Below are 25573 nucleotides of genomic sequence, written 5' to 3' on the forward strand. Positions count from 1 at the left end.
AACCTTTAACTCAGAGAAGAAGAGGTTTGATTCAGTAACAACAATTAAACAGTATTTTAATGGATAGGGCTAAATCCATAAAGAATAAAGAGGACGATAATGTGGTAGCGTCCACATCGTCCAGTTAAATGCACAATTTAAAAGACACCCTCCTTTCTACCCAGTCTTCCTTCTGTTCTCTTATATCACAAGTCTGCACTCTAGAGCGTTTTATCTTTAACCAACTCTCCTCTTATCTCCACCAGAAGCATCTTCTTGACCCTCACCAGTCAGGCTTCTACAGAGACTGCCCTCCTTGGCTGAAGCAGCCTCTCACCTCTCAGTAAACCATCCCATTCTTATTTCCAGGAACTGGGTGTCTGAGGATCTGCTCTCTCCCTTCTCTCATCCTCCCTTAGATTTACAGTGTAAAGCGTCTCTGTGTACCAAGAAAAGCGCTATAACAAACTAAAGTATTAGTATTATTATTAAAGAACGTAACCTGGAGAGGATCTGTGTCTGAACCTCGTCCTCTCGCCACTGGGGTCCCCAAGGCTCTGCTACCAAAGTGATGCTTATGACACTCAAGTAACCCCGATGTGGTCGTCCGAGGCCTGGACTGTAGCACCTCCCTCCCAGCGCCATCCGACCCGTGACTCCACAACGCAGCAGCTCCACCTTCACAAGCGCTACTCTGCTCCTTCCGCTGTCACCGATCGCCGCCCGTTTGAAAACACTGTTCTTATGGACCGTGTGGCCCACAGATGGGGTCCACGGTCAAACCGTGCGTCCCTGCCCGCTCACGCCGCTCTGCATCAGCCTGCATGCGGCTCGCTCACAGAGCTGAAGAAGGCGGTTTGATGTCCTGACTCCTAAGCGGTGGAAGGGGATGTATAGCCCTCACTGACAAATGGTGGATTATGTAAGATAAAGGAAATAGGCTATATGGTTACACCTCAAACCTGTGGCAGAGCATTAATAATGCATTAAATAGGAGTTTTCTTACTCACTGTTTTTTAAATATCTATACTAATCATTTTCCTGTGTAAAAACAGCTGATTGAAAGTTTCAAATCAATCCCACAGCTCAAAGGGTGCAAAAATATTTATTGCCTATAAACCTGTAATCAGTCGGTGTATATTTGCTTTATATTTACAATAATAGAGTACAAAGGAATGGGAACGTGAAAGAAAAATCCAAACCATTTAAATAAATACATTTTATCCAAGGATGATCTTATTATGGAAGCCAGAGGGTCACATGCTTTCTGATGCAGACTTTAATCACTAGCGCGTCAGCTGACGCAGTGGTGGAACCTTCACCTGGACACCACACTCGTTCCTATGCTTCTGCAGAGCACGCGTCACTCACCGATAATAGTGGTGTTCAGCGGTTAGCATCGCAGCTATGTGTTTGGCTAGCAATAGTCTATCAAATTAAAACAGTAGCTTACACGGTCATAGTTTTAATGTATGCAGAACAGATGCTCAGTTTAAAACAGTATTTACAGCGAGACGTGGCAGGAAGAAATAACAGTACAAAAAATGTCACAGTAAACTGAAGTGCATGGAATGCAAAGTCTAGACATGATACTCGAACTTCATAACATGGTTCTTTAATAATATGTGAGCTGTGTTTGACCAGTGTGTAGTGTAACTAAAGTCATTGCAGAGCTAAAATATAGTGGGCCTCTAAACGTGCATCAAGGTCGGTATACATGATGAGTCTTCCTCAGAACTCCTTAGCGTCTTCATTTTCAAACAGATGGAGTCTCTGCTCAGCCGTCAGCCCTTCCTTCAGACTCTGCAAAGGTGTAGAGAGAAACAGATGTTAATGATGAAGCGAAGGACAGACGTGGTGTTCCTGAGCAGGCAGTGATCACACAACGCACCCCGTTACAGCTGTTTACCCCTCTGCCAAACTGAGCTAAAACAAAGAAGCTTTCTCCAGATCGCTGTATCTATTGTCACAGCAGAACAGAGCACAATGAATGCTGGTGCTCCAGTGGGACTTTATTTCAACATTTCTGTTGGTTTGGGGCTCAGCAGTAAGTCATGATTGACTGATTCACAACATATATGACCAATAATAGTTGGTAGACTAGTAATGATTAAATAGCAAGTGATATCTGAGCATCGTCATTCAGTCTTGACCCGGCCGTCCGTGAAGCAGAACCCCCATGCTCATTGTGTGAACCGCTGTTCTATGGAGGGCTTCAGAGGTGGACGTGCTTCAGTCACTGGTTTGTGCGTCTGCTTTGGTTTACCTAAAGAAGGAGGCCTACACGTCCTCAGCCGCCCTAACTGTCCCAGGGCATGTCTCGACTCACAGACTGAGGACAGAAGGGGAAAACACCAGCAAGTGTGAGTTAGACTACCGCGGTGTTTAATCCGAATCACAATCCCAAGACGGCAGCTTTAATATGAGACAGAATTGGTTGTAGGAAAGGCGCCAGCAGGACGGCGCCCTACACTCATGCAGTGCTGCAGGCAGCCAGTAGAGGGCAGCGAGTCGCACATCAGCCTGTGAGGTCAATGATCGGTGAAGCGCTGCTGCTTAAGCAATAAGACACAATGGGTGACAGAGCTCCGTGAGCCACGGCAGGATGAGGGATCACTTTGACCCTAAATGGACTAAAACAAACCCACCTTTGACCTCATCGTGCGCTCGGAGCGTTTGGCCGCAGCAGCTGCCATCTTCAGGATGTCAGGGTTGCTCTTGGATTTCATGATATCTAAGAAGGAAATGCGTTTAGAGACATAAGATCTAGTCCTCGGGTCGTCCCTGATCAGCACATTTGGTTATATTCGTGTTATCATTCAGCCATTTTGACCCCCCTGACTTGGGAGCCGTTAAGCTGCCCATTAGGGGCTGAAGGAGCTGCTGCGTCCCCACGCTGGACGTGGTCCTTTAGGGGCATCGATTCAATTCACTTCTCTGTGACTTGAAATGACAAATATTCTGCAGCCGGCTTCACAATGTGCACACATACGTTTGATCATGTGACCCTTGTTCCTACCGTAGCCTCCTCGCTCCACCTCCTCCAGCGACGCCTCGCCAAGCGCCTCATGAGCCGCCTGCAGCTGATCTCTGAGCCGACCCAGGTCCCGCTCGGCTTTGGCCTTCACAATGCTCAGCTCTGTGTAAATGTCCTTGTACTTATCCGTTGCATATTTCTTGTCCTGAAAAGACATTTTTCAGAAGAAGGGCCCTCATGTCATCTCTTGAACTCATGCAGGTGGAAGTGATATCGTAAACAGCACCGTACTCGTTGGGCAGCTTGGAGTTCCTCTTTCAAGGAGTTGATTTCCTGCTTGAGGTACTGGACCTCGGACTCCTTCACCCTCAACATCACCTAGATAAGAAGATTGGGGTGACACATGAAGCCACTAACAAACGTGTTAACACAAATGCCTTTGTACACCAGCTTTCTGTGAATCTTTACAACCCACTGGTTGGTTCTGAGTGAACGTACTTCTAACTCGTAGAGCTCTTTTCCTTGTATCGTGGTGTGCGTGTCCCCCCCTCCATCCTCAGAGGCCATTGAGCGCATCTTTGTGATCTCTGCTGCCAGCCGGTTGTTCAGCTCCTAAAAGGAAACCGCTCAGAGGAGTTAAGCAGAAAGGCGGGCGTACTTGTGTGTACCTGAACTGTGTGTCGGGTGTGTGTTTGCACCTGGTTGTGTGCGTTGAGCTCCTGGTTCTCCCTCTGGCACTGCCGGAGGGCCTGCCTCTCGGCCTCCAGCGCCTGGGCCAGGTGGGCGTTTTCCAGACACTTCTGGGAATACTGATCCGACAACACTTCAATCTCCCGCTGGAAAGAGCACAGCTCCTCCCTGAAACACGACACGGCGCCACAGCGAACACAGCTCCACGTTACGCCTCCATCCAGCGAAGCAACGCACTCAAAGTACACAGACGTCCAAGGAACAGCAACATCTGACGCCCGAGCACTTTGTCAGCACAATGAAAGCTCCCATGATCCAGATCCACGTCTAATACTATAAATCTCTAGACAAATCTGGATTTTCTACAGTCCATCCCATAGTGTGAACCTCCTGTGGGGTGTGTTCCATTCAGCACTGTCCTCACAGACCTTTGTCCTCATTGTGTTCATATGATCTTAATTAGTACACAGACAGAAGGGTCGAATTTGTAGAACCCAATTGACCAGAGAACCTTCATGGATATTATTCGGACGACTTACTCGTGCTGTCTGCGGATCTCCTCTATGTCTGCGTTCTCCGTGTTGTTGTTGGCCTTGCGAGCTTTGTCCAGCTCCTTCTCCAACTCGGCCCGGTGGGCATTTTTCATTGCTTCAATTGCTAAAATAACAAAAAAGCTTGAATAAGTATCAACAACCTCATTATGTATCGGTGTTATTACCATGGTAGAGTGAGCAAATACAATAGTGATAAATGAGCACGACAGCAGCTCTATGCGATCTGGGCTCTATCCTGTTAGGTCAAAGGTTATTGGATTTAGGTACCAGCAATGGTGGCTGCAGTCTCTTCTGCCAGCAGTCGCTCTTTCTCCTCATGCAGGTTCTCCAGCTCCCTCTGGTGTTTCCTCTGCAGCTCATCTATTACCTTCTGATGGGACACTTCCATGGCAGTAAAGCCCCTCTCACAGGTGGCCTACGAGTCAGGAACACATGGAGCAGCTATGAGTTCATGGGCCACTTGGACACGGACCAAAAGCTTCCGCTGAGCGAAGGAACCCTGGGCCACACAACACAGGCCCTCTTCATCCAGGACAACGTGCAAGCTACAGCCTGTTAGCGGTGGGAAAGTGGAGCTTGAGTGAGTACAGAGAGGCTTCACAACACACAATGAGAGACGGGTAAGACCGCGCAGGCATCTCCCGCCGAGAGGAAAGCGCTCATCAATAACGTTTATGAAAAATGTATTGAGCCTGCAGCTCAAGTGCAAATCTGTGATGTAACGTGGGGCTGAAGATACTTCAGCTCAAACGGCCCTCAGCGAAGGGCTGTTTGCCATCACCTTGCAATTACACTGGTAATATAACTAGTGCGCAACGTTCCACAAACCCAACTAAAGACCTCAACCAGCAACCTGCAGCTGATCCGGGGGCTTCGTCTGTGCACCGGCCTCTGTCTCGATCTAGAACCAGCCACTGGAGAAATGGAGGTCCAGAGTGCTGAGATGAAGCCCCCTGAGCTCCGACCCAGGGAGCTACGATCATGGCTGAACCCCCCCAGGTAAACGTCCTGCTCTGACATCAGGTTTGAATTAGAAGTCCCGCTGTGCATCTAGTGTGTAAATACATACTGTGATGACAGCGCTCACATATTCATCTCATCACATGTCCACATTTTGTTATGTTACAGCCGCATTCCAGAATGGGTTCACGTCAAAGCGAAGAAAGCTTGATCTAAATGTTTTCAAACGTATTAAAACTAAAGAACCCAAATAGAACATGTAGAAACGTATTCACAGCCTTCGCTTGATGCTTTGTCGTTGGCAGCAGCCTCAAGTCTTCTCCAGTCGGACGCTACAAGCTTGCACACCGTTTCTGGCCAGTTTCTCCCGTTACTCTTTGCAGAACCTCTCAGGTTCCATCGGGTCGGATGGGGAGCGTCGGTGCACAGACATGTCACACCTCTCCAGAGAGGTCAGGACTCTGGGACACTCGGGGACATTCAGACATCTACTCCGTTGTTGTCCCCGTGGAAGATGAACTGTGTCCACAGTCTGAGGTCCAGAGCGCGGTGGAGCAGGTTCCCCTCCAGGATGTCTGTGTACGTTGCTGCATTCGCCTTCCCCTCCATCCTGACTCGTCTCTCAGTTCCTCCCGCTGAAGAACATCCCACAGCGTGATGCTGCACTGTAGGGACGCTGCTGGCCAGCTGATGAGCCGTGGCTGCTCTCCTGACGTGGCGCTTGGCCTTTCAGGTCAAATCAAATCAGAGTTTTGCTTCTGGTGTCCGAGGTGCCTTCAGGTGCTTTGTACCGAGGAGTGGCCTCCGTCGGCCCCCTCCACCATGCAGGCCTGATTTGTGCAGTGCTGCACAGACGGTTCTCCATCTGGAAGCTTCTCCTCCCTCCACAGTGACTCTAGGAAGAGTCCTGCTGCTTCCAAACCCCGGTTCCATTTCTGGATGCTGGAGGCCGCTGTGCTCGTTGGGACCTTCAGAAATGTTTCTGTATCCGTCTTCAGATCTGTGGCTCGAGACAATTCTGCCTCAGAGGTCTACGGACAATTCCACGGGCCCTGATGTAGACAGACGTGTGTCTTTCTAACTCATGTCCAATGACCTGAACACAGCAGGTGGACTCCAGCCAAGATGTAGAAACATCTCCAGGATGATCAGTGGAAACAGGAGGCTGTGAATACTTGTGTACATGGTTCTTTATTTCTAAGAGATTTGCAAAACGTTCCTCAAAACATGTCTCACTTTGTCATCATGGGGTTTCTTGTGTAGAATTTTGTGGAACAAAGTGAATTGAATCCCTTTTGGAATGAGGCTGTAACGTAAGTGAAGCGCTGTGCCGATGGCCAGATGGAGGAGGAGAGAACGTAGTAACACACTATTGTGAGACTAGGACCATTGCCCTGGTTACACTGATCTTCTCTATGGACATTTGTGGTTAAAGAAGCGGCTGTAAAACTGGATGAACACGTTTCATTTCCTATAAATGTCATTTTTGCTGCTTACTCTTCCTCCATGCAGTGCTTGTGGACTTTGATCAAACAATAGCTGCATAACAAACATGCCCTGACCTGGTGATCAAACACAGTATTGTTACGTTTCCAAAACAACATGGTTGCTTTTGGTCTTTTCATGGGATTTGTTACCTGTAAGAAGAACACTGAATAGACACCAGCCTTTAAATACATAAAGCATGATGGGTATTTCAGTTAGTATGGTTCGAATTGAACATGTGTTGATTTTTTAGGCACGTTGAACTACGACTGGAACTCATTTCAGAGGCGGATACAATAACAATAACAACAATAACAACAATGCAACATCAAGTCTGACATTAACCCGGAGCAGGTTAGTTTTCATGCAACAGAAAAGAAAAGTGGTTTCAGGAACAAATAACAGGATAGAGGGGGCAAAACGAGGGGGGGGGGGGTTGAGCGAGGAAGGGGCATCTGAGGATGCCACAGAGGATGGAGGACAGCGAGAAGAAGGAGCGCTTCCACCTTCAGGTTTTCCAGGTCTTTCTGGTATTTCAGCCGCAGAGCTGTAATGTCGCGTCTCATCTCCTGGGTCACGTCAGCAGGGACTCGGACGGCCTCCTCGGGGGGGGATGTTTGGGCCGGCGGGTCCTCGTCTGTTGAGTTCACGTCTGGGGTTGTTGGCTTCGTTGTGCTCCTCAGCTCTTCCATTTCCTCGACAAACGTTTCCATGGGCGTTGTCCTCTTCTTTATGTTCTCCACGCCGTTAGCCAGAGATTTGATCTCTTTCACATTTTCTTCTGAGGGGACGCGCAGTGTCAACGTGTCAGCTTCCTGCTCGTAGCTGTCGGTCACATCTTCGAGTTCCTCGCTGTGCCTGGCGATGGCGTCATCGAGCTCATTGGATCTGTTGGGTGCGTCTATGGGCTTTCCTCCTCTGACAGACGCTTTGTGCCCTGCGGCGCTTTTCAAAGAAGCCACTGATGGTTGAATCTGAAGATCTGCCAGTTTGGACTGCAGATCTTTGGTGGCTTTCCACAATTCATGACAATATGTACAATCTAAACGACTAATCTGAAGCTCTGCCTGCTTTTCGTCTAACTCCTTCTCCTGTTGGACTTCCAACCTGGAGATCACATAGGACATCTGGGCTTCTGTCCACAGATGCTGAGAGGTCAGTTTCTTTTCGTCATCAGAAGCAAAGCTTGTCAGCGCCAAAGACACAACCTGCTCATCTTTGGCCAATTTCACATTGGATGCCGCCTGCGTTGAAACATTTGACTTGGCCGCCAAAGTATCGGTTTTCTCTCTAAGAATAAAAGCACGCGTTTCCTGTTCGAGCCACCGGTACATGGCTGCAACGTCTTGCTCGGTCACTCGCTCAATCTCAGCTTCTGCTGGTGGAGAAGTCCTTCTAGTCAGGAGCATCAAGCGCGTCTGTGCCCTCATCTGTTGTGCCAAACCCGCCGCACAGCCGTCCGTCTTCTCTTCTGATTGGATTTCAGAGGAAAACAACAGCTGGTTCCAGAACCCCGCCCCCATTCCCAACTCCACGTGGAGTGGCTCTTCCTTTGAATAACCGAGTAAAGTGCCTTCTAGATCCCAGAGCAGCTCGTCGACAGTAACCGCTACCTTTGCTAACATCTGTAAAACCTGATTAATGGCGCCGGACTTCCTCTCAACCTCTGTTACTGGCTGCTTCATAAGTCCGCCATCGTCAGCCTCAACGCACTGGCTAAGTGTCCTTTCAACTTCCTCTGCCTTCTCTTTCAGCATTCTTATTTTGCTCTCTGCTTCTCGTAGTTCCATCCTCCTGACCGTCTCACATTCCAGGTTTAATGTCATCAGTTCACCGTTCCTGGCTTCAAGTTTCAAAATGCGCTGCTCTGCAGACTGAGGGTCTGCCTTCATCCAAACTACCATCGCGTTCGCTACTTGGAGGAGCGCCTTGTTGGGCTCTTCTTCCCCATAATCAGCACCGTTGGACTGCGGCTGGTTCTCAGTGTCGCCGAGCTTCTCCAACGTAGTCAGCGCGTTCTCACTCAGCTCCCTCTCGTTATATCCCCGGTCTATTTCGTATGCTTGTTTTCCCGCCAATTCACCTTTCAACTCTTCCCTGCCCGTGTGATGCTGTCTGCCGCCCTGCTGGCCAATCAACTCCGCTTCCAGTTTGTCAATTTCCCTGTCGGCCGCAATCAGCTGATTAATTATCTGCTGGCGCCGTTGTTTCAATGCCCCGTTTTCAATAGTCCAAAGGTCAATCCTCTGGGACAGCATCCCATGCGTCACCTGGTCTGCCTCTGAATGGTCATCAGTTCCTAAGAGTGGGCTACATGGGCTTCTAAAGCGTGGATTCTCAACCTTGCTAAAGAAATCCTCCAGGGTAAAAAAACAGGTTTGGTACTGTTGGATGCTTCCTCCTGCCACAGCTAAGCTCCTTTTGTCCCGCTGGTACTTCCAACTCTCCAAGAGCTTCAGAAGCTGATGAGTCTCTGCTGTCTCTTCATTACAGCGACGGCATCCCGACAGTTGTTCCAGCTCCAATAGAGAGAGGGGTTTACCAGCTGAAGAGCTGTCTGGTTCTTGGATTGCTCCTATGCTGTCCTCGGACGGGAAGCTAGTCGTCTTCTGAACAACTTCATGGGGAGGGCCTCCCAGAGCGGGCGCTGCTGTTGGGGGTTCAGAGAGGTAGGGTTCCTTCATGGGGGGGTGAGAAAGCGCAGGGCCAAGCTGTGCCTGCATGTTACGCTTTTTTAGCTCGTGCAGTTTCAGGAGCTCTTTGGTCTCCTGGTACTTCCTTGTTAAACTCTGTGCTTGAGAACTAACCAGTTCGGGCCTCTTCGTCTGGGGCGTCACATCAGCCTCCAGACCCAAAGGGCGCTCCAGCTTGGGAAAGGGGACCAGACAGTGGATTAACACACAGCAGGGGAGACGTGAAGCTTGCTAATCATGTTCTGCCTTTTCACTACTGACTGTTTCCCCCATTCAAAAAGATTTCCCACATTACCCCAAACAGTGATTGACAACAAATTAAAGAGGTTTTAATGGTGTAAGGCAAAGAAAAGAAATGGCCAGATTAGTTTATTCCCAAAAAGCATGCACATTAAAGGGTTAAGTTACTTAATGTGGTAAGTGATGCAATATTAGTACCACTCAGGGTTTGAAGGTATACCAGGTTCTACTAACGGATTTCTAAGGTCTCACTAAGACAACAGTGAATACTACTACCAAACGTCAGATCAAATGTCAAAATATATTATCAAATGTTCTCCATAATTCCATAAAAGTGTTCCATTTCCCCAACAAAACGCAAGACACTACAACCTGTAATCAGAGAAGCCTAATTTCAGCTCAAACATAACCAACTAAATCATCGAACAGTAATGAAAACCATCCATTCATCCATCCGTCCACACGCAGACATTCTGCCCACGTGTTGCCAACGCGTGGCTCCTGTATTCAATCACACTAATGAAGAGCAAACAGCAGGTATGCACAGCAGTTAATAGAAGAAGAGAATCTCACGTCCATGCAAAATACATCAAAACAAGCCAAGAGGTAAAGAAGCTGCCAGCTGGATTTTACTAAGCAAATAGCCTCCTATTAGATAATTACTGCCTGGGCAGCAACAGTATGTGCTCAGTGGATGAGGTCAGCTGACTACCTGAATATACTCGCTGACCAGGTTACATAGGTCATATAATTATATTCCACGATGGCAATGCCAGGATTCATCGGGCTCAAATGGTGAAAGTGGTTCAGGGAGCACGAGACATCATTTTCACACATGGGTCGGCCCCCACAGAGTCCAGACCTCGACCCCATAGAGGTGCTGCAGGAGGCGTTAAGCTGCTGCCGTCATCAACACAAGATGTTGGTGAGACACTGGATGGAAATAAGTCTTGTGACGTTGCAGAAGCTTATTGAAATGATGCCACAGCGAATCAAAGCTAAAGGCTCTTTTCTTTGGTGAGGCAGTGTATATTATCTCAAATGTATAATGACACATTCATTTAAAGATTAACAAGATAAAAGATTAAAAATAATAACAAATCTGTAAATATTATTGTAAAATAAACATTTATGATTTCTGAAGGAAAATATAAAGGACAATTCATTTTTTTCTTCTAATCGTTATTCACTCCATTTCCCATTTTGAATTAGAACTGAAAAATGAGTGGAAAACAACACGTGTAAGAACGTCAGAGGCTTATAATATATACATATATTAAAAGTGCAAAGGATCTCTATTTCAGTTACATGTTTTCTCTCTGAAAGTCACATTTTTAACCATATTTAAGTTTCTGTCCATAACCAACTCAACAACAAAGTCACTACTAGCATTAGTTCAGATACAGTGCAAACGTATGATACAGAGGCAGGAGAGTAACTAGTAGAAGCCAATGTAGTAATAAGAGCTCACTGGTTTTTAACATGCAATGAACTCATGCATCTGTGGAGCCGTGTTGCTGCCTGGAAATCAGTTTGTTTGATGTTTTCTTACAATAAAGTACGACATGCAAAGAATGTTACAACGTGGAGGAGAAGACGCCGGTCATTAAGGACAGGATCATAACAGTGTGAATCGACTTTGAACTCACAGGAGAGATGTAACCTGTCCGGACATCCGGAGACGTTCTCAGCTGCAGCTCCAGCTCCTGCTTGTGCCTGTTTGAGTCCACAAGCTGCTGGTGGCAGCGCTCCAGCTGGGCCTTCAGGTCTTCAATCTGCAGCAGCAGGGAGAGAGCGGACTAATTACCATTAATTAAATAATTAATTAAGGACCATTGTTTGGCCTGAACAATTCAAAGCATCACAGTTTCAAATGGTGAGAGTGTGGCTGTGTTCCTGTTGAGTGCCTCCATCCTGCTCTTTGTGCATGTAGCCAATGATGACCCGCGTCTCGCTTCTTATTCACTGCAGAGAGGAGGCTGTCGTGAACGTACCCCTTGCTTGTGGTTCTCCAGCAGCTGCTGTAGCTCAGCAGTGTCTCTGGATTGCAGAGGCACTCTCCTCTCCTCCCGAATGGGCGTCTTCTCCAGCTGCTGCCAGTGCTGTTCGATCTCTTCCTCCACCCTCTGCTTCCCGCCCACGGGTGAAGCGCTCTGTTGAGCCGCGTCTCCACCCTCGCAGTCTTTTCTCCCTCCTTGGTGAGCGGACGTTTGCTCCGATGACGAGCCGGACACAGACTCGCGCCTCCTCCACCTGTCCTCTCTTCTCACGCTTCTTTCCAGGTGGTCCAGGTCTGCGCGGAGGCCGCCGGCCTCTTCGGCCCTCTGCTGGGCCAGAGCCTGAGCGATGGGTCTGAACTGGGCCCAGTCGAAGGTCTTGGAGCGTCCTTCTCTTCTGCGCTCTCGCGCTCTGCTCTTTGCGACAGCCGGGGTGGACTCTCTCCCCGCGGGCAGCGCCTCCGAGCAGATGGAGTCCCGCGTAACGTCGGGCCCCGCGGCCTCCGGGAGACCCGAGGAGCCGCCGGCCTCCGTTGAGCTGGGAGCCAGAGAGAGAAACGGGCTGAGTGTGGTTAGCATGGTAAGGCTGCCAGGTAAGGGGCCACATAGCGCCCATCTCCAGTGGGTCAGACCGGTACTTCTTTGGCTCGCCAGCTACGGTCACATTCCTTGTATTTCAAACATATTTTGGCAATAGATGTTTATTCCTGAACTCTATCATAGTGATTCACCCCAAACCCCCCGTCAGCCCGAATAATAACTATAACGGGTTTGACACATGACCTGTAATGCAAATAAGATCTACTGATGCTCATTTCACAATGTGTATCCAGTGAAGCCTTCATTGGTTTATTTATTGTCTACTTATGTGCACACAGAACACCTCCATATGAATAAAGTTGAGTAGCAAAGTGACAAAGTGTCTGCTACCAATCATCATCTGTTATAATATGTCTGTAAAGGCGTATTCGGTACAGAAGAACGGCCTCGGAGCGGTGAGGCGTGCCGAGGCCCAACCAGCTTTATATCTCAAGGCAGAATCCTGTTTCCGGGTTAAAAGGCATGCACGGTAGTGCTGACACGGCAGGACTCACCTGGCCACATCAGGGGCGGCGGAGGGTCTGACGTTCTTCATGACGGCCTGGATCCAGTTCCTGCGTATACCTGCTGTCATGGCCGACAGGGTGTGCACTCCCTCCCGGGTCTAGACATTTCACATCAAATGAAGATGTGATCCTATTTCTAATGTGCTGCAAACACCAAATCACTTCCAGGGGTTCTGATTTAGTTTGGTTTAAGGATGTCATGGTGAAACTTAAAAAGTATGTGGATTTATTGACTTTTCGTGACTGGTTTCATATTGCAGATTCAATGTGTCTAAATCAAAAATAACATTTCAGATTTACACTCAAAATGAGTCCAAAATACAGAAAGTGATGTCTTCCAAGGAAGGCTGATTGATGTATATGCATGCAGCTAGTTGGTGGAAGCATGGTATCACATTAAAGTACCACAGCAGGCGTTGCCCCTTTAATCGCGTGACGCACGTCACAGACAGACAGAGATATTAAAATGCCTGCAGAACATGTAGCCCAGCAAGGCAAAGCTCCTTACATGTATCTGGAAGCCATAGTTGCGTTGAGCCTGGTATTCAGTTACACTGTAGCAGGTAGACAGGTCGATCTCACCATCCAGGTCGGAGGCCTGACGGAACACAAACAGGGGACATGTGGACAACTTGGAATAAGGACAAGACGTGCTCAACAACGTGATTGAGTAAAGGTTCTACCTCCTCGGCAATGGAGTCCCTGTAGTATCTCAAGCTGTGATCCGTCAAAACAAACCAGTACTTCTTCCACTACAACGTGGACACAGACAAATGGGAGAGTAATGCACCGTTTATTTGGCCACATCAATCCTTGAACAACGGCTGATTCAAACGTCATGGCTCACCTGGCCGTGTGCATCCAGCCTCACCATCCAACCTTTCTTGAAGTTCAGTAAGTCCGGCTAAAAAACAAACAAACCTGTTAAAACATGTTTGGCACTACAATCATTTTTCTGTGCTATTTCAAACTGTTCAACATGCAAAATATTGACTTTCCCAAGTCAATATTCTTTTTGAAAGTACGGCCACTTACTTTAAAATAGCGCTAAAGTTCATGGGAAACGTCCTAAGTGACAATATATCAAACCCCATGGTAGAAGGGAATACGCTGCAGTGTGATTTCATACGGTGGAAATAACACACACACACACACACACACACACACACACGTGTGACGGGTAAGTTGTGATACACACGGTCACACAAACATGTAAACACCTGTTTTCACTTCTCGGGCTGACGGGAAAGCAAAAAGGAGCCACATGGCATTGGGTGCGATGAACACGCGCAGCAGAGGAACCCGAATGAGGATGAGCTGCAGAGGCTGGAGGTCACGCGTAAAGAGAACATCTCTACGAGCAGAGGTCCAGAAGGTCATAATGTCACCACTTAGGGAGTAAATGGAGAGTTGTAACTGCACACTTGGACTGGCCGGTGCTCCCAGTGGGACGTATGAACACAAACTACTTCCACGGTCCACTCTTGGAGAGCGCCATTTATTACCCATTTCTCTCGCTTTTTCAGGCTCTTTCCTCACTCAAAATGGAAGTTTTTTACCTTTTTTTTTGGAAAGAAATTGCTTTGATGACATTTAATGTGTTTTTTTTTCTCCATCTTCAATCCTTGATGTTTTTGAACTAAACCCCCACGGCGTGAGCAGGAGCACGACCCAAAGCCTGTGGGTGCGTATCGGGTGGACGTCGTCCTTCATTCCTGTTGTCCTGTCGTACTGTCTGCTGTCACGCACCAACCGCCAAACTCCTCGCATGTCTGACATATTGTGGCGATAAATGTTTCCACCTGGATCTTCTTTACAGTTCTATAGATAACCGCGCGTCCTGTGTCCCTGACGCATCGGGGCCTCAGAAGGACACAGTAATGTCACCGTGGATGCTTTTATCTGGTGTCTTTGTCTCAACCCTTGCCAGAGAGACTACTGATACATACCATAGACCTTCAGAAGACACCTTTAAGCTGCATGGATTTTTAGGTTTGGGGAAAGGAGCAGACCTACCGTCATGACCGATTCAGTGGTCCTTCTGTCCAGGGACTTGGCTCTTCTTAGAGGTGGCAGAGAGGAGGCAAAGTCCAGACCCACGTCCTGCCAGCACAAGGGGACTGAGCTTAATTAACTAAAACATCTCAAGCCCTGTTTGACTATCTGATACCAAGCATGTAAAACACGGAGATAACACACGTGTTTACTACGTAATGAGATTTGTTTGTGGGATATAAGTGTCGGTAGTGAACCCACTACCACAGATTACCTCTCTGTGGAAGCCTCTGTGCTCACTCCGGCCCTGTCGGCCTCCCCTCCTGCTCAACTCCTCCACCTCCATTTTCTCTGGATTCTCCAGCTCCAAAGCCTCCAACTTCTCAATAACACCGGAACGACTGCAAATAAACACACACACACACACACACACACACACACTGGTGGATTAAACCCATTACAACCGATTTAGTATTTCTTATATCATTGGTCTTTTCAACTTTGGAAGCCGTTGACAATTTTTTACACACACAAACACAAAATAATGTCACATTTTGAAATGCATTCCTATGTGTCCTTTGTCCATGTGCAGATGTGAATTAATTGGCTCGTTAATCTATTAATGTGGCCGACAGTGTGATAAAGTACTTTAACCCAGTTAACATGGTTCAGTGTGAAGTGAACAAAGCTGACGCTCCTGCAGCCAGTTAGCCAGGAGGCAGAAGATGGAGATGGAGAGAGCTTTTTGCATTGGAAGTAAAACAAACATACGGCGGATAACTTTGCAGAGGAATCCACCCAGGTGCACGTTACACACCGCCAGGAGGACGGTTTACGTACGGTCATACCGCGGTCACGCTGCTGACGTTGCTCTTCGGCAGGCGGCAGAATTTATTTTCACACGTCGTCGCTACTTGTTTCACGCGTGTTGAGATTGAGTCTCGGTTCTAACTTTATACCGACAATGAACAACCCACAACAAACACACTTAAACAGGGTAAAACACCACGACACAACAGCTTGTGACACATTTAAAAACAATTCCTCGCCGAACTGCATGCTGGGTAAAGCTCACAACAAGAAGTGACTCTGTTGCTACATGAAAACACAGACAAGAGGAACGAGGAGAGACCAGAGATGCACCGACACAACAGAGGAGGAGGAGTTGGACAGAAAAACGCTGACGGCTTATGGAACAGCAGCAGCGCAGAAGACGGGCGGACGCTGACCTCTCTGGGCTTTGGACGACCTTCATCTCCGGCCTGTCGGGGCTCCTGAACCGGCTCCTCTTCTCGGCCTTCCTCGCCTCTGCCTCCAGCCGTCGGGATCGGGGATGGTCGTGGTGGCTGTAGCAGTGGCCCCCCCGCTGGTTGGCCGGGTGGCTGTCGGTGCTGGTCACGGTGCTTCCGCTGGCGTCCGAGTCCAGAGAGCTGACCGAGCCGCTGATGTGTGAGCCATTGGAGAGCAGGGAGCCCCCAGAGGGGAAGGGGTCGCTGGGGGCCGGGGAGAGGCAGTGTGGGACCCCGCCCGAGCTTGAGCAGGAGCCGGTCGGGGAGACCGGGTCTCTGGGCGGCTGAGGAGCAGAGCCAGCCAGCGCGAGGCCACCCTGGTCCACCTCGTCGCCGTTCAGTGAGCCAGAGTCAGAGCCGTGGGCCGCAGGGTCCACTACACCAGAGACACAATCATGAGAACCATTTTCTCTCCACTGCATTCTTAATACTTATCATTGATCACATTTGTTACCTTTTTTTATTTGATGATGATGAAGTTGAGTCTCCATTAAACTACATAACGTAACGGTTTTCTAACCCGCACAGTGAAAGCTAGCATTGCCCTGACCTGGACACGTGCAAATTGACGCCGTTTCCGGTATTTCTGTTGTTGTTGATCGCCTTGAAAACGTTCGTAATCTTATTTCATACATGTCAACAAATCCACGTGTCAAACCTCATGTATATATAAACATTTACATTTACATGCTACTGCAGGACAGTTACTTTCGGTCCGGGTTTTGAGCTACAAATGTAAAGACTTAAATGTAATGATACGATGCATCAATGCTGTTAATGTGGTAATATTGACGTTTCTGTCAAAAAGCCATCTACTGGTGTGTGGAACATTCTGCCATATTTACAGCTTCCCTATGGAAGTAGGTGTGGCTTCAAAACAGCTATTTTTTCTCAAGAATATGCAGTGGGTGGCGAGTACGCGGGCGGCCATTTCTGGTCAATCCGCATTAACCGCGTCATTTGAGCAAGACGCCCCGAAGAGGGGGCGTGGCTTATCGCCCTGAAAACAGTTAAATAGTTTTTCCTCTGCATCAACCATGGAAGACTAACACCTATGTACCTCCTGTGGAAGTCCTACTCACATCCAACGCCTCGCGTCTGGGTACAAAATAGCACCGGCAGACAGACCGGTGAATTTCACCTACTTCTACAGGACAGTTTGATAGCCTGTTCGCTCACATGGGTCTTCCTTCACATCGTACTTGTCCCCAGAGGGAACTGTCCTTAAAAAATACAAGTATCCTTCGCCATAATGTACTTTGATCAGTGCATTGCTGGGCACATGTTGTTGTATGCTGTTTGTTAAAAGTTCACTAGTCGCAACATAAGGTACGAGGATGTATCGTGCAGCTCGCGGTGCCCACACACAGCTCACATTACTCGTCAGCTATCCTCCATGTTTTCTAATTCAGCAACCGTCTGCAGAACAGTTGCCAAATTAGTAAGTAATTAGTAAATTAGTAAGTAATCCTTTTGCGTTGCGTTGTTTAGGCTCACGGCTGAGGATGAAGCTACATGACACAGAGGTCCTATATAAATATAGAACATATAAAGATGGTATTCTTCCTTACCTGCAGGGGGCAGCGGTGATCCTGGAGGCAGGTCAGGGGCCCAGACTGGAGCCCCCTCGGCCTCTCTCTGGTTCAGCTCCTCCTGCCATATGAGGGAGCTTGAGTTTGGAACCTTCTCCGCCTCCGGGATGCCAGAGCCGGTCACTGCTACCTTGGCTGGACCTGGCTCCTGGATATGGACAATGGAACAGGTCAAGTGGAGTAGAAACCCAAGTGATGCCAGGGACCTGCTGTGTCCTTTGTAAGATGAATTACCTGGGAGGTTGTCGGTTCCACCTTGCGTTTCTTCTTCTGGTTCTGCTTGTTAGTTTGGGGGTACACTACCAGCTGTTCACTCCATCTGGAAACAGTGGAAACATGTTTTTACGTGCGCATCACATTTTCCCGACCCATCAGCAGACACACCTGGAAAACTAACCCATTGATGATCTCTTTGTTCTCTCCTCTGATGAAGTACTCCTGGTCCGGGGTGATGATGCAAAGGGAGTTCTTCTGGCCGGTCTTGGGCTCGGAGTCTATGACGTCAGTGCAGAGGTTCATGTTCACTGTTCCCTGTGGCAGCGTGCTTGGCTAGAGGAGACACAGCAATATACGTTTAGCTGCTGAAGAACCTCCCACAGCATGACGCTGCCACCACCGTGCTACCACCACCGTGCTGCCACCACCGTGCTGCCACCACCGTGCTGCCACCACCGTGCTGCCACCACCGTGCTGCCACCACCGTGCTGCCACCACCGTGCTGCCACCACCGTGCTGCCACCACCGTGCTGCCACCACCAGGCTGCCACCACCGTGCTGCCACCACCGTGCTACTACCACCGTGCTGCCACCACCGTGCTACCACCACCATGCTACCACCACCATGCTACCATCACCATGCTACCACCCCTGTAAGGGTGCTATTAGCAAGGCGATGAGTGCTGGCTGGGTTCCTCTAGATTTGGCACTTTTCAGGCCATAAATCTTTCTTTCATCAGACCAGAGAGTTTGGTTTCTCATGGTCAGAGTCCTCCAGGTGCCTTGTGGCTGCTATGTGCCGGCTCCCTGAGGCACTTCTTCAGAGCTTCAGAGAGTCTCCTTTCAAAACATGTCCAATCAACAGAATTTACCCAATCGAGTTCAGTGTTTCCAGCTTTTGGGAGGGGGGGCAACGGGGGGATAATAGTCTGTCCGCTGGTGTTTTCAGTCTGCTGCGTGTGCCACGTGTGCGCATGCACGGACATAGTTGCGCACTTTCTTGAGGGGGGTTTGGGGGGCAGGGCGCAATCTTTTTTAAATGGTAGGGAAACACTGCTAAATAATTCAGAGGCTGAGACGCAGACGTTGAATAAATATGCTGCTTAATGATTTTTCATACAGTGTGTCTGCTCTGAACCCTGCGGCTGTTATCAGGCTTTGCTGCTACAGATGGAAACAGGTGAAGAGTCCCATTCCAGCTCCTTTTAAGGCCACTGAACAGAACCCAGATCCAGCCCTATTAAGATATGCCTGATATGGGTTTGCCTAATACGGCAGTGACGTTGCATCCCACTTGAGAGCTAAAATGCTGTGGAAGAACTTCTTCTCCTTTAAAGAAACAACATCTTGTTAGTCAAAGACTTGACTTGTAAGGAAAGACAAACTGAACTGTTTATATGTCATTGAATAAATGGAACAAAACAAGCAATGTCCCTGTGTTCTAATACACCGTGATAATTAGTGAAGGGGGGGTCGTGGGCGCAGCATACACCATCTTCTGTCCTTAGACCATCACATCTGTAAAGCTAAAATTCCCCAAAGAGAGACCTTAACCCCCCCCCCCCCTTCCTCAACAGAGGAAGAACCCCAGTGCAGTTTTTTTGTTTGGAATAATCCAAAATGTTATTTTAGATGATAGCATAACTTGGCCAATCTCTATTTGACAGTTGCATGGTTAATAATTAACATCCATATTTGCTAGGATGGTAATATAATAATAGTTATATAATAATAATAATAATATAATGTGCAGATAATGATTTTTTTTTCAGCCCTAACTGAAACTGATCTCTAGCTTCACTTGAGCCAGGAGCCAATCTGTAAAACGGTTTTATTTACCAAAGACAGATCAACAGAGGCCGTTCTCAGACTATTTTGCAGCAAGTTTATCCAAAAGTCTAGTTTGATTGAACAAAAAGAGAGACGCACAGCATCAGAAAGACAGATGGTCTGAATACCTTCCTGTTAAATGTGGAAATACCTTTTTTCACTATTCACAGCTTCAATTTTTATATTTGAAATACATTTACCTCTAAACGTATACTTATAAAATATGTAAAAGTAAAGTGATATTTAATAAGATTACTTTCACTTGTCAATTTTGCGATTAAAGCAAAAAAAGGTGCAATCAATTGCAAGAAAAGATCATGTGATTATTCACGATTAATAATTGTAATTGTTGCCCAGCACTATCAATAACAACATGTGGGACAGAAGCAGCCTTTCGGCACGTTCGACTGGTCACTGACCATGAAAATAAGAGTTTGCAGGGTGGTCTCACTATATGTTAGTCCTTCTGGATAAATGACTCTAAATCTAACCATGTTTTATGAATTTAAATAATTCTCATTGTTAAACAGACACTATGATACTATTACTATGACATAGAAGGATAGCATTTAAAATATTTCATAGCTTACTTACATTACAGGTCATTTAGCTGACGCTTAGCGACTTACATTACATATCCAACCCGAGGCTTTTCACATTTTGCCCGGGGAGCAATTAGGGGTCAGGTGTCTTGCTCAGGGACACTTCCACATGAGACATGGGGCAGTCGGGGCTCAAACCACCAACCTTGCGGTTACCAGAGCACCAGACTCATTTAGAACATTTAAATGGTTTTTGGGACAGTGGCCATGTAGAGCAGCTGCTATAATGAAATAATAATCAATTCAACGATCCGATCATCAGCAACGCTGTGAGGAACGTCTGTCTTTGGGGGGCATGGAACATTTCCCCTGTAGCTTCAGGGTATGCTCCCTCTCTCCTGCTCTCCCTGGTCCCCGGGGAAGCTCACTGCAGTTCACCAAATAAGGCCATTGGAGGAGGAATGCTGCTTTCGATGGGAATGCATCTTTTCCTCCACACGCAGTGAAAATAGCCGGGCTGTAACATGACGTCGCTTCAGAGGACATTCCGCAGGATAAAAAATAGCCCACAAAGTCATCGGTTCCTGGAGCTCGTTCTTCAAGAGGATTCAGATTCAAAGTGTCACGTTGGGATAAGCAGGCATACACACCCTGATCCCAGACTGACTAAACACACGGACAACAACCGACTAAAGAACCCTATTTACCGGTAGTACTGCAGGAAAACAGAAACAGGGCGGAAGATCTGAATAGATGCATTGCGTACCATCATTGAGCTTTTTGTAGAGCAAATGATCGGTGGCAAAATGCGTGGGACGGTTTACCTGCAGGGGGCGCTACAGAGGCATTTCTTTATAGCCAAATGCGAGTGGTGAAAGAATAATAAGAATTCTTCAGTAAACAAGAGGGATTTCACCCGCCTTTCAGTCAGCTCGGGCCTTAATAACAATACAATCGGTTGCTCTACGAGTAGTCGTAGCAGGGACCCTACAAATAAGATCAATTTGGGTGCAGAGGATTTGTGACATGGCCTGGATGGGCCTCGGTTTTTTCTCGTTTGTTGATTTCTTTTTCACAGGTTTTGAAGATCACACATCCCCTCAGGGTCCGCAGCACAAAGTAGCCCTTTTCCTGCCCAACTATTTCTGCCTCGTGGAGCACATGAAAAGACCAAAAGACAATGAGGCGGGTGATTGTGGGATCACTGTTACAATGGGAGGAAAACCCAACGGCAGACGAGTCCGGGGGTCACTGGGAACACGTTACACAGTGGAACCACACGCAAAGCGTCCTCCCCGTGTCACCTCACGGACCACAAAGAGATTTACCACAGGAGACTCTGGCCTCAAGACATCTGCCGCGCCATGTGGAGACCACAGGAAGTCGGCCTCATGTGACAGTGGTCCTTTACAACCACATCACATGAGGCCATTCAGCCCAAAAATGACATGTATTTGTATGTAATACAAGAGTCCAAGAAGAGAAATTTAGAAGGCGAGACCAGAGACTTTAACCAAGAATGGACAGACTTACGCCTGGGTTCTCTGCAGGTACTCAGGCTCCTCCCAGCGCCCAAAGACATGCTCTGGGGATCAGGTTGGTTGGTGACTGTAGGTGTGTGGATGGTTGCTTGTCTTGCTTTCAGCCATGCGATTGGCTGGCAACCAGCGTGTACCCCAACCCCCGCCCAATGATAGCAGAGATTAACCCCATATGAAGGATGGATGCATGTATTTTAAGGGTTAGGAGAGTGTGCAGATTGTTCCTCTACCTGCGCTGGTCCCTTCACAGCAGCAGCTACAGGGAAGGTGATAGAGGAGAGGGTGGACCAGTGTCTTCATGCTGTTAGCCAGTTCATTGTCAAAGGCCTGCACATCTTCTCAACATTGGAGTCACAAATCCTTTCTTATAGAGTTGTTTGAGAGTTAACAAGGGGAGCAGCTGTGTAGTTGTGTGGCTGCATTGACACGAGGCTCAAAGCCATGTGCATCAGCGCAATGTCTGAAACCCTGAGGGCTTATTCGCCTTGTTCTCCTCCTTCCGCTTCGAAGGGCGACAGCCTACTCCCACAGCGTTGCCAACCCATGCTTCATAATACATCGAAATGCTTGGGAATCTTTTCCCGTGTGGAAGCCACTGTGCTCATTGGCACGTTTATTTTGTACCCTTCCCCAGATCTTTACCGTGATGCTATCCCGCCTCTGAGGTCTACGGGGAAAACCTTGAACCTCATAGCTTTGTGCTGACATGTACTGTGGACCCTTACATTTACACAGATTTACCCATCTCGTCCAATCAGTACGTGAGGAGCCTATTGAAACCGTAGGAATGATTAGAGCCAGAGCTGCAGACGCTATTGAAATTGTAAGGATTATTATTATTATATGAATTTTGCAACCGTCCTAGAGGATTGAATACATACATACATCATATGGGGTTTTTCCTTTTTCTGTGTAAATTGCTTGAATACATATCTTCATAAGAGCGACGTTTGACCCACATCAGGGATTTGGTTGTCTTTTCTCTAGAGAGGATGCTCTAAAATGCCAGTAATTGAAATGCCTCGCACGCATTGGGTTGAACGAAGTGAGGGTTTGAGATTTGACTTTTGTAGCATGGTGGTCAGAATTTGGAGTAAACATGAAAACATGGATCCATGCTGCCTTGTATCAATGGTTCAGGCTGCTGCTGACCATGTCCGCCCCTTTATGACCAGTGTCCCATCTTCTGACGGCCACTTCCAGCAGGGGAATGCAACATGTCACAAAGATCATCATCTCAAACTGGTTCCCCGAACATGAGAATACTCCAATGGCCTCCCCAGTGACCACATCTCAATCCAATGACGGACCGTTAGGATGGAGCAGACCGGGAGATTTGCATCAACAATAAATAAAGAACAATATTTTATAAAACAAAGAAAAGAAAAAACATCAGGATTGTTTGAACCTCAGAACTTGTTCTCTACACTACACTCAGACACACACACGTTTGAACCGTATTCATTAAATGATTACCTTCATTGTAGTAAGTCAACTTTATTCACCAGGTTTAAACACAGCTTAAGATGACCAAGTGATCCCCGTTTATAAAGCTACATGAAACTTCTGGTGAAATGACTGCTTACTTTCCTCCCTTTGTCAGAATACTTTCTATAAACTGGTACATTTTCACCACCGTAAGAGCTTTTTGCCTCACACGGGTCCATTCACTATTAAGCTTCTTTTTTTTACTGTAGCCATACCATCAGGCCCACACTCACTCCTTTCAAAATAAAAGTCTCATTCCATTACTCGTCTGTGGGGTTATTTACACTCCCACAAAATTAGGTTTATTACAAACAGAAACCATGAAACACACAATGACAGAATAACCCATCGAGTGTATCGGGGACACCACATAGCAAACCAGATCACATTTCCTTACTGCAGGGGGCTTAAACAGCTGGTAGCAATAAAACTCATTTGTGGACGGAGGCTCCACAGCAGGCCTGCTGCTGGACTCCAGACTAGATTTGGTCGTCGTGGCGCAGGGGTTAGAGAAGGTGTGCTGGGAAGCACAAGGTTGGTAGTTCGATTCCAGGCTGCCCCATGTCCCATGTCAAAGTGTCCCTGAGCAAGACACCTAACCCCTAATTGCTCCCCGGGCAAAATGTGAAAAAAGCCATGGGTTTAAAGTGTAATGTAAGTCGCTTTGGATAAAAGCGTCTGCTAAATGACCTGTAATGTGATGTAATTTGGGCCCGTCTCACAAGTCCACTTTTGCCTTGGGTGTCCTGAGACTGAGAATGCACGGTGCCATGTCTCCATTTGCTTGGTGGTAAAGCGTCCTCAGCGTCCATTACTCTCTCACCGACCTGCAGGTTCCTTTTAGTGATGGGCCAGCAGCTCTTGTTGTTGTGGAGGTACTCTTTTTTTTTTTAATTATAGCTTCTTCAAAACTGTTCGGTCAAGTACTGCACCGAACGCCAACTCGTTGTCCATAAAGATCCGCTCTGTCCGATTTGCCAGGTGGAGACAAGGCTCTGAGCCGTTAGCATCATTTAGCCTCCCAGGGGAGAGCAGCAGGGGGGCGTCCCACACACCTCCTGCATGGAGGGGTACGAAGCAGCGACAGCTGTACACCACTGGCAGCTAAATCAGGTCGACATGAAACTAGTGCAAACGTAAGAAGTAGATGATCCCAGCCTGCGAAGCTCTTAAACTCTGGTGGAATGACGTTGCCGTGGCGACGCATTCTTTGCCATGAACAACAACATAAAAATGCCCAAGCTAGGCTTGGCACACACATGTAAAGTGCTAAATGTAATCGTATTATAGGATTACAAGACCGGTAAACAGGCTCCATAGCGCCTCCTATAACAATCCAACAACTAGCCAACGTGTTACATCCATCACACAGACGAAGTCTGTGAAACGTACCAGTATTCGGCCAGCTTTATTTGAGTGGATTTGCCTTCATCTTTGGAATCTTTTTTCGAATGTATCTCAAGAGACCTTTGTAATTAAATGCTATCAAAAGCTTTACGAAGTGGTGGGGAATCCTTTTTACGCCATTCAAGCTCATGTGACCCACTGGACTAGTGCGGCACGGTGTGGTGATACTAAAAACGCACCGCGGGACACGTACAATATGACATATATGTATATTTATAGTGACGAGACTTCCCATTGATATTGACACCATGTAAAGCCTGCGCACTCAACCACTGACCAGGGACATTGGGACGGGCCAGGACCTAAAGTGCACAAGCTCCTGCCGACTGGCCTCGGCCTGTTGGAAGTACTTGACTACATAGCCATGTATAATCAATGCCATGATGGCACAATGCAGTTTTCATTCACATCTTGCTGTAGGCTCGTACTAATATTCATTTAATTTGTGTTCAAAACGAGCTGGTAAAAAGGGAACCATGCAGACGTTTTATTTATTACCATTATAGATAAATAGTGTCATATTCTGGTGTGGGGATATTTATTGCAGGTAGTCAAAATGTTGCTATTGTGACAACGCTACAGTGGACAATTCTCACCCATGGCCTGAAGTATGAACAGGCTTATTTTCACTCAGTCATACTGGAAAAGGACATCGCAGTATGTCCTGTATCTCCCTCGATTTCAATCCATAATGACATGAAGTGGTCTGTGGTCCGAAGGTCAGTCAGTACTACAATAGTCCCGCCAGTAGTAGTAGTAGTCTTTTTGATATTACTGTATGTTTCCATGTGTTATTTAGCATGCCACAGCGAACAGAGGGAGAACCTGTGCGGGAACACATTTCTAGCGTCAGACGGTCAGATTCAGTGACTGGTTTGTTTGCAGGTTGCAGGCATTCAGGCGGCCGGCGAGGGTCCGTTCAGCGCTGCTTTCAGCCTTCGGAGCTTTGCTAAAAATTCCTCAAACTTTTTTTTTTTACTTTGTCAATATGA

At 47.5% G+C, this 25573-nt stretch overlaps 1 protein-coding gene across 6 annotated transcripts in view; it reads right to left on the reverse strand.

Moving 5' to 3' along the window:
• Positions 1-1068: 1068 nt before the first annotated feature.
• The window catches only part of mprip (myosin phosphatase Rho interacting protein), a 31449-nt gene continuing 6944 nt past the window's right edge, over positions 1069-25573 (reverse strand). Inside the window, exons 4-25 of one of the 6 annotated variants that reach the window (XM_040176497.2) lie at positions 17955-18106; positions 17792-17876; positions 17537-17705; positions 15906-16341; positions 14951-15077; positions 14698-14784; positions 13529-13585; positions 13365-13433; positions 13190-13279; positions 12670-12779; positions 11573-12113; positions 11228-11353; positions 9453-9512; positions 4468-4615; positions 4186-4303; positions 3655-3814; positions 3455-3568; positions 3248-3334; positions 2999-3161; positions 2628-2713; positions 2246-2311; positions 1069-1782 (exon numbers count right to left, since the gene is read on the reverse strand). In XM_040176497.2, coding sequence (XP_040032431.2) covers positions 2279-2311; positions 2628-2713; positions 2999-3161; positions 3248-3334; positions 3455-3568; positions 3655-3814; positions 4186-4303; positions 4468-4615; positions 9453-9512; positions 11228-11353; positions 11573-12113; positions 12670-12779; positions 13190-13279; positions 13365-13433; positions 13529-13585; positions 14698-14784; positions 14951-15077; positions 15906-16341; positions 17537-17705; positions 17792-17876; positions 17955-18106 — 3018 coding nt within the window. In that variant the 3' untranslated portion in view covers positions 1069-1782; positions 2246-2278. Of the gene's footprint in view, positions 1783-2245; positions 2312-2627; positions 2714-2998; positions 3162-3247; positions 3335-3454; positions 3569-3654; positions 3815-4185; positions 4304-4467; positions 4616-7151; positions 9513-11227; positions 11354-11572; positions 12114-12669; positions 12780-13189; positions 13280-13364; positions 13434-13528; positions 13586-14697; positions 14785-14950; positions 15078-15905; positions 16342-17536; positions 17706-17791; positions 17877-17954; positions 18107-25573 lie in introns of all 6 variants that reach the window. The other 5 variants (XM_078102999.1, XM_078103000.1, XM_040176496.2 and 2 more) reach the window with 5 other exon arrangements.

This window comes from Gasterosteus aculeatus, chromosome 5 (assembly GCF_964276395.1).
Source record: "Gasterosteus aculeatus chromosome 5, fGasAcu3.hap1.1, whole genome shotgun sequence".
Taxonomy (NCBI): Eukaryota; Metazoa; Chordata; class Actinopteri; order Perciformes; family Gasterosteidae; genus Gasterosteus; species Gasterosteus aculeatus.